This window comes from Aulonocara sp. 'chitande type north' Nkhata Bay, linkage group LG3, assembly GCF_057382095.1.
Source record: "Aulonocara sp. 'chitande type north' Nkhata Bay isolate Kocher_YH1m ecotype deep benthic linkage group LG3, A_spYH_male_GT1.1, whole genome shotgun sequence".
Taxonomy (NCBI): domain Eukaryota; kingdom Metazoa; phylum Chordata; class Actinopteri; order Cichliformes; family Cichlidae; genus Aulonocara; species Aulonocara sp. 'chitande type north' Nkhata Bay.
In genome coordinates, this window is record NC_141346.1 from 18,316,395 (window position 1) to 18,325,515 (window position 9,121).

A 9,121-nucleotide genomic window follows, 5' to 3' on the forward strand; every position below is an offset into this window, starting at 1 on the left:
GAATTTCAAATGTGCAAACAAAGTTTCTCCTCTGCTGTTATCTCTCATCTTATCTGTGTACTCTCTCCTTTGTGTGATGGCTCTGCACAGTCAGAGCAAATAAACCAAAGAAGTTTAACTGAGGCTGTTTCAGATTGAGGGGATTGGTGATTGTAAGTTATCTCTAGCTCTCTTTTGAAGAGGAGAGATGTTTATTTATGGACTTCTACTATTTATGTGAGAAACGCTCTTCAATCATATTTAATAAAAACAGAGTGGTGAATCAGAGGAGGAGCATCTCTTTCTTTTTTTTTCCTCTTTCTGCGTTGCATATATTCTTGAGCATCAGTCATAGTGCTTATTTGGCCTCATCATTATTTTTAGCCTGACATGTGCTACAGGTATGCAGTATTCATCATGCAAATGACACATTCACTTGATATCAACACCACATTATTACAAACAACAGCAACAGCATCACACACACACTGTAATGCATTGACTGCTTTCCTGCAGGGAGTTTCCCTTCTACACTGTTTCTTAGTTTACGTTAAAAAACAACTAGAACATGTGCAGTACAATTACTTCCCTTGTTCAGTTCATTCACTTCTCTATTGTCTCGACAAAGGAAAACTTTCATTTAGTTAATGGATAAGAAATGGAAATCCAGTCTTCCTAATAACACAGCTGCCGTGCAAACAGACTCACATTCAAACTGCCGTCACTTTGTTTCTGAATGAAAAACATGCTGCATTTGTGTTGGTGTTTGTGTTTTATTCTCAGTCATTACAAAACTACATTATTTGGCTGATAACATTTTAAACAAAGTTGGTGATAACAAGCAGCTGAACCAGCGCTGAGGTTTCAGCATGATGCTGTGTTTATTTAGACGCACTGCCGACAATTATTGTTCTCAGAAAAATGTCTAACTGCATAATTAAACAATTAAACCATACTAGATATGGTTCCTATGCGCAAATTTTCATGTATTTATGTATTTAGTTCAGGTTCAACATTGAAATCAGGTGAAACAGTATCAAAGGTTAAAATGCTTTAATAAGTCATAAATCACGGAGGAAACCTCGTAATACGAGAAAACAAACAAGCCCATGAACAACTGTACTCTGATCCACTTCATATGCTTCATAAGCAGGTGTGATGCAGCAGTGTCATGAAGGTTTATTTATTTACAATGTTTGAATGTTCAGGCATCTCTTGCTGAATCACTGAATTTGTAGTATTATTAATTCATATTTGGGATGCAGGAGTTATTATAAGTCATTCTGAAAAAGGCTCTAAGAGAGAAAAATAAAGTAAAGCTGTAATGTAGAGGCTAAGCCTGGGTGTGAAGTCAGTGAGGTGTTTGATGGGCTGACGCGATGTTATTGTTGTGAATGAAAGTTGTTGTATGGGGAAAGTCCAGCCATACTGATCTTATGAGCTCAAGCATTTATTGCTTACCATGTCACAGTTCATCATCCAATATAAATCAGCATAGCCGTCACAGACAGGACCAACAACAGCCTGATTTAATGTTCCTACCTTAAATATAATTATTTACAAAGAAAAAAAGAAAGAAAGTCACACATAAGTTGATAAAGAAAGGACGAAAATGGAGAAAGTTAGTTTCGTTTTACAAGAAATGAGGGAGGGTTGGGCTCCACCTACTCTGTAGCAATTTATCAGAATTGATTCACTTTTTTTTTTCAGTTCACAAAAGAAAAAATAAATAAACAAGTGAGCTCATAACAAACGAAAAAGCTGGAAGTCCAAGGTCAGATTTAAACACTAGGAGACGTTTCTTATAAACAGGACAAACTAACATTTTGAGAAGATGATGTCATTGTGGTTATTTACCTAGTTATCATTGAACTATACTAACTCGAGCACACACTCATGTAGGTCACACCTAAACTTGATGAGGCAGATTTACTCACCCTGATGCTGTCAATGAACTTCAAAACTGTATCTAGTCAGCCTGATGAGGAAACCGTACACATGCTATCAAAGAACATTCAAATAAGACTGATTGACTCACAGCCCTGATCCCACATTTAGTTTTTTAAACCATTTTATCGAGTTACTGAGTTCATGAGTTGCTGCTTGTAAAACAAATTACAGGAAAACAAAAGAACCGGTACAAACTGGTAACGCAAACCATTGTTAAAACTGACCTGACCACATTTTTAACATCCACAGTTTTCCTTCAGGCAGTTAAATGTTCTTTGGATTCTTAAAGACTTGAATAATGAGCTTGTTTTAAAACAAACAAACAAAAACGATTACACTTGCATGTATGTCTGTTGTGTCTTAAAACTGCTTCCTCAAACTGAACAGTGGTTTTAATCAACCTGAACACAAACCACAACACTGGCTTGTTAGGAGTTGTGCAGGTTACATTTTAATTGCATTTTCTCTGTATCGTGGTTAAAGGTCAATATTCAGGTTTATTAGCAGCTTTGAATGGACAGAATCATCCTGTGATGTTAGCCTACACGTCTAACCTGCATGAGATCTCAAATATATTATTAATACATAATTTATTCTCACCAGATAATTATAATATGACAGTCTAAAAAAGTTATATTCATCGTATTAAGAAAATGTTTGTCCTTGCCATTGTTGAGCAAGTTTGACTAGTGTGATCACTGATGTTGTTCCAGGTATAATTAAACTGTGTGGGCACAGCTGTCACTCCTGTGTAGTGTGCACACTGAGTACGATCCTCTTTCTCTGTAGAAACCATTTTGTTGGGGCTGAGCTGAAATAAAAATTCAGTCACTTTAGGTCAAAAGATCTTTACTTTTCTTTAAAGAACATGAAAGATTTGAAAAGCAGAGCTTACAAAGTTTCAACACCTGGACATTGTTAATAACACACATGACACACTGAGAATTAACGTTGACATCATTTATTTCTTCATTATTTGATCATTTACAGAATATAAAACATTATGATCTTTTCTGATCTGCTTCTGGCAGCTGAGAATCCCTGAAAAATGTGTCATGGTCTGTTTGTATTCTGCTCTTATAATTTCTGAGAATTATGTGTAATAATGTATCAATACAATAAAGAAACAGAAACAAACTAATGAGAACATTTAATAACAATGAATGTCTAATGTTACTGATCACAGTGTTACCTCTGTGATGAAGAGGCACCTGTCAGACTAGTTGATCTGTTTTCTATAAAAACAATGAAATGACAGTAAATAGATTTTCATGTATCCAGTGCTAAAGCTGAAATAGACTGATTCAATTTTCTACTGAAACTGATAGCAGAAGGAACATTAGTTGGACAATTTGTAATGAGGCAAATAAATAGGTTGTAAAGCATGAGGTAGATAAAATAGTACTGTAGTAATCTGAAAGCTCAACTGTCAGATTTTAGTTATGAAACATTTCATTAGCTTATAATATAAATATAGCTTAAGACCAGCTTTTGTTCGGTACAAAGAGAAGGTGAAAAAATTGTTTCAGGTTTAAAAATAAGTCACACCAAAAACTGACAGACCAGCTTCCAGCCCAGGGTCTCCTCCTGTCTGATCTGCAGGTGAGACACAGGTGTGAGGTGTCAGCTGTCAGGTAGGTGATGAGTGAAGAACAGAACAGAATCAAACTGCTGTCAGACATTATCTACTGCACTCTGATGTTTCTCTCTGGAAGCAGTCCTGCTGTTTCCTGAGGAGTCAGCAAGTGTCAGAGTGACATCAGGGATCCTTCTGGAGTGTCCGTGACAGTTGTTTGCTTCCAGGTCATTTCTGTCATTGTATTCAGCAGCAGGAGATTCAGAGTTTAGAAAACTCTCAGACATTTCAGTCTGTGGTTCAGCGGGAGGATGGTGTGAGTCCTGATTACATTTTTTATGTTTTCTATAGATCAAAAAAAGAACAACAGCAACAACTGAAAGACCAATGACGAGTCCAAAAGATCCAGCCTCCTTCCCTCCATCCTCTGTGTGTCCTCCTGGCTGACCTGCAGGTGAGAAACAGGTGTGAGGTGTCAGCTGTCAGGTAGGTGATGAGTGAAGAACAGAACAGAATCCATTTCCTCTTCAAACTGCTGTCAGACATTATCTACTGCACTCTGATCACATCACTCAGACCAGCTGCTTTCTACAAAGTCTCATCAACAACATCTTTAGAAACAAACATCAACAAGCAGGAAGCAGCTTCACCTCTGATCACACACACACTCAACTCTACTCACTCACCTGGAGGAACAACAACATGAAGGTAGATGACTCTGATGGGGGGAGTCTTCAGATTTGCTCTCTTCCTGCGGTTTGTTCTTTGTACAACACGACACTCGTATGTTCCAGTGTCATTAATCGTCACGTTCTTCAGAATCAGAGACACGTCTCCATCCTTCATCTGTCTGTCCTGCAGATCCACCCGGTTCTTAAAAGATGGATGCTGGTGATCTGGATCCAGCTGCTTATCCCGGTACATTAGGACACTTTCTTTGCCCAGGTCAGCTCTGCTCCACTCTACCACTATGATGGGGATGTTGTTGTCTCGAGCTCGACACGGCAGAATGACGTTCTGTCCAGCTGTGATGTTTTTCTGGTCTGAAAGAGAGAAAGTGACACAAAGCAGAGAGGTTAAAGGGATCAAAGTACAATTACTAACTTGTGGAGCTTTGAAATCACAATCATAGAAACAATTAGGTTCAAAACTAAAGTGACCACTTTGCTTTTTTTTGGTGGGGGGGTGAAAAAAAACCCCACTTGTTCACACTTTTACTAAATAGTAGTAGTAAATAGTAGTAAGTAAACTAGAAGTAACTACAACACAAATATCACAAAATAGAAGTGTTGTAAACATACTACAGTCAAACTCCTGCTTTAACAAATAAAGGATGGGCTGTTCGCTTTAGTTCCTAGCACCTCTCTGCTTTGCTGTCACCCTGGGAGATAACTACATCAGTCAGCTATGTGCAAGGTCTGCTGGGTAATGTAGTTCCAATAAGATATAGGGCCTTTGCTACACAACAAACATAATAACTGTTCGATGGCACAAACCTTCTGCAGCCAAATATGAATAAGACTGAGGTAGTTGTCATTGGCCGCTGTGTATGCAGCGCACTCACAAACACACCTGAGCTCCTGATCTATAAAACTGGACCAATAATGTAAAATCCTCACAGTCATTTCTGATAACAACCTCGACTTAAGTAAGCATGAACAAATCTAGTAATCTGCTTTCATCTTCTCTAGATTAGATCACTGTAATGGCTGAGTGCATAGCAAAGTCAGCGGCCCCATGTGAGGGGGAAGGTTCGAAGGTATAGTGTCACGGCCAGGAGGGTCACCTGAACGCTGATCAGCGGTTTCTATCTTTCTCTCTCTGCTCCTTTCTGTCACCGGGGCAGAACTCACTGTGGGTTCACGCCCTCGGCCCTTGGAGAAAGGAAACACCTGAGCCTCATCAAGGTGATCAGCATATAAGCCAGAAGATGACTGCTGTTCTTTGCTGGATCGTTGTCTGCCACGCGTTAGTGAACGTCAAGCCACAGCAAGTTAAGTGGAGTGTTTCTTTGTACTTTGTATTTACCAACGTCTCCCTGTCTACAGACTTCCTGGATTCTTCCCAGTGTCATTCCCGAGTGGCGAGTGTTGGAGAGAGAGCCTGCTGTCGTGTGTGTGTGGATTGTTTGGATTGCGCGTGCCTCCCCCTGGATTTCCCTGGAGCCTCGTCCCCACCCCGTTGTACATAACACTTCCCCTGCACCTTCTGTACACCTGGTGGACTTGTAAATAAAACTTTCTTGCGTGCAAATGATCCTGGAGTTCTCCGATTGAGTCCTCCACGTCAAAACCGTAAAATACTGTATAGGCTCATGTGATGTGTTGAGGAATTTTCTTTGTGAGTTTGGTTAAGGTATAAAAGGATCAGGGCGGTTGCCCATCAGGGAAAGAAACCTTCTCTTCCCTCAGCCTGATTTGTATAAATCCTTTTTCTGTCACCTCTCTTCGTTCGTCTCTCCTCCGACGCCTTTCACTTTCTCGCTTAAATAAATAAATAAAAGCTGCACAGAAAAGGAACTGATGTGTTTCTGTAACTCATCATACACATGCTTTTCAACAACAACGTTCACACAAACTACGGTGCAAGAAAATCATACAGAAACATAAAAGTCCACAGATTACACAACTCCAACTTTGTGTTTCATCGCACCTAGTGTTGTGTGACGTTTCATATCGACACTGCTCTTGATAAACCACAGAATACGGCGCCATCTTAAATCACTCGAAATGTGTCACATGACAACCACCTTACAGGTGGTTTAAGATGGCGCCATCTTAAACCACCTGTTTGTCTTTTTTCCTCTTTATAAGGGAACAAAAACAACAACAAGTGTAAACAAATCAACTTAGTGGCTGGAACATGACAGAAAATATAAAAGGAAAACTAATGAATAATTAAAAACATGACTATGTAAGAATTATCACTGATTTGCATGAAATTGTTCAAAAGCTGTTTGGCTGCTTTTTAATTTTCCAGTTCTTTGATTGTGGTGCTGTATGGTAAAAGTTGTTGACATAAGTGGTTGTTAATCTCTCTGTCTCGATATGAACTTTTGTCAGGAGCAGCAGTGGTTTTCCGTGTTTCATTGTCTGATGTAGAGAAACGCCGCACAACAAACAACAACACTGCAATTCTGCAGTGCTTGAAACCTTTTTTTTTTTATCTTTTCTATTTTCATATTAACCTTAAAATTGAGTTTCTTTTTCCCAGTTGTGAGCTGTAAGTCTCCGTCCCTGAGAATATCAGATTCAGATCCCTCTTAAAAACATATTGTTTATAAACAGACATTTTCTGTGTCTCCCCTTTGCTGTTTTTGTGTTATAAGCATTTAAATGTAATGTAATAATTTTACACCTGCTCATTACCGTGTCCACGTTTAACGAATAATGTGGGCACAGTTAACGTCACCCATGTCCACGTTGCGGTAGCGTACGACAAACTCAAATCAGCAACAGAATTGAGGTTTATGATTTTTTTTTCACATAATTGTTAATATGCATGATGGTGTTTATATCTGCTCTATGACCATTTGAATTGCTTTTAATTTTATTCTGTATTTTAAAACCTTTGACAGCTGGTGTGATATTAAAACCGAACGTTGAACCCTCGATTGTAATATAAAATGTATATCAACATAATAATTTAATCAATTTAAATTAATCAATTTACCTAAGTGACCTTTTTTCTACATGATGTTTTTCCGTTATCACTGCTTAGATGTTTGAGTTTATGTGTGGTTGCTTCTCTGTTTTGTGAAATGTTTTGCTTTTGAACAACGATGTCGTTAATAATGATATTATTAATAATATTGTTAACATCATCAACAACAGCAATAATAATAATAGTAATGATAATAATAATAAAAACAATTTGTTTTAAAAAGGTAGCCCTAGAAGTATGTATACTGTTACGACCACATGTCATCATCACTGGTTAAACACGCAAAGTGCTCAGTTTACATAAGCCTGAACATTTGCTAAGTTTACCTTTATGGACGAATGCCTGCAGTACTCCAAACAGCAGAGCCCAGAGCAGTCCAATACGAAAAATATCCATCATACTTTCTCTGCCTCGATAAACCATCAAAGATCTGTGTATCACGGAGAGTGACAATCAGTGTTGTCTGTAAAGCCAAACTTGTCCTTAATGTGGAACCTTACAAACCTCACAAACCACTGTTTACAAACTAAATGGGCCTCGTCTGATATATGTAGCTTTGATCAGGAGCAATTGGATTGGCCCATTGTTTTCATGGGACTGCCCATCTGTGTTGTCATAGAGTGTGAATATGCATAAACCGGTCGGTCGAGTTTGTTCTGTTGTTCCTTTGTAAGCAGCCACGGGGAAAAGGAAAGTTGGAGTGAAGTAACACAGAGCAGTGAAGAGAAACTGAGTCTTAGAAACAATGAAGCGTCCACTGCAGCTTCTGCCTCGGCTTTTCCTAAATATTGATCTATGAAGTTGTTGTTTTGTTATTTACTGATTGTCTTTAGATGACATAGTAGGTCAGTAGCTGCTACCTGTGACTGTCAGGTCCCAGCTAAATTCACAGCAGAGCACAGTTGAAGGTTCAACGTTCAGATTTACCAGATTTAACCAGACGTCCCTGTTTGCCTCACATTAGCTGTGAAGCTCGCACTGTGAACTAAGCAGGTCAAAATAAAAGGAAAACAGCGACAATAAAAACAATTTAAACACGACCTCACCATTAATCTCCCTCCATTGTCCGTGGAGGGACGCAGTTGTTCCACTGTCTCCTTTAGCTCCATTTAAAGGTCTTCAGTATGTTTCAAATATATCTGATAACTTAAATATAATCTTCAAATCTAAAGGTATGAAAAAGCACCGAGGGTGCTTATTGAGCCACTGCGGAAAGTCCCCAAAGTGAAAGCAACAGCTGTGTTACAGCTTATATGTTCTGGAGGAGTGGTTCCCGCTGTCACACCCAGGCTTCCTGAAACGAAGCGTCTAAGCAGAGCACATAAAACAACAACCACAGGTGTAGATCATGAGCTCAATATGACAGATTTGTTGAAATAAGTCTTTAAAATAAAACCAAGTTTTCCTTTTCTATGAGCATAAAACTAAATATTAACATCACACTGAGGTCACTGAGTGAGTTTCATTTTGAATGTTTTACAAAGGAAGGACAGAGATGGTCCCGCCCAGCAAGCAGTTTGTTGATCAGCGGCAAATTCCAACAGTTATTCTGTGATATTAATGCTTAAATTAAATGCAGAGAAAAGGCTCGAACTTTGGACGAAGGTCAAAGGTCTGTTTAAAACACTCTCACTGCTCGTATAAACAGGACACGGTGGGTTTAAAAACACACGGTGTGGAGAGTAAGGAGAAACACGCAAACATTTGTTCATAGTCCTGATACGTACACAGTAAACACATCTGTACTTGACTGGAATGCAGTTCAGCTGCTGGGTGAAGAGAATGATCACAGTCAGTGTTTCATGGAATAGACTGGTTAGAGCTTCACTTCCATTCAACAGAGCTCTATGTATACGTCCTCCCTGTCTTTGTACAAACACATTCACATATTTTTGCATATAATCTGGAGTCTTCAGTCTTCACAATGACACAGCTGCCCTGCGAGCAGACTCA

The 9,121-nt window shown here is 38.9% G+C and overlaps 1 protein-coding gene across 1 annotated transcript; it reads right to left on the reverse strand.

Annotated features, from left to right (window-relative positions):
• Window positions 1-3,259: 3,259 nt before the first annotated feature.
• Window positions 3,260-8,484, reverse strand: LOC147334316 (uncharacterized). The gene is made up of 4 exons (XM_086286657.1): window positions 8,215-8,484; window positions 7,495-7,598; window positions 4,192-4,548; window positions 3,260-3,953 (listed from the first exon to the last, which is right to left on the reverse strand). The coding sequence occupies exons 2-4, from the start codon at window positions 7,589-7,591 to the stop codon at window positions 3,604-3,606; spliced, it is 804 nt and encodes a 267-aa protein (XP_086142783.1). The 5' UTR covers window positions 7,592-7,598; window positions 8,215-8,484; the 3' UTR covers window positions 3,260-3,603.
• Window positions 8,485-9,121: the final 637 nt, after the last annotated feature.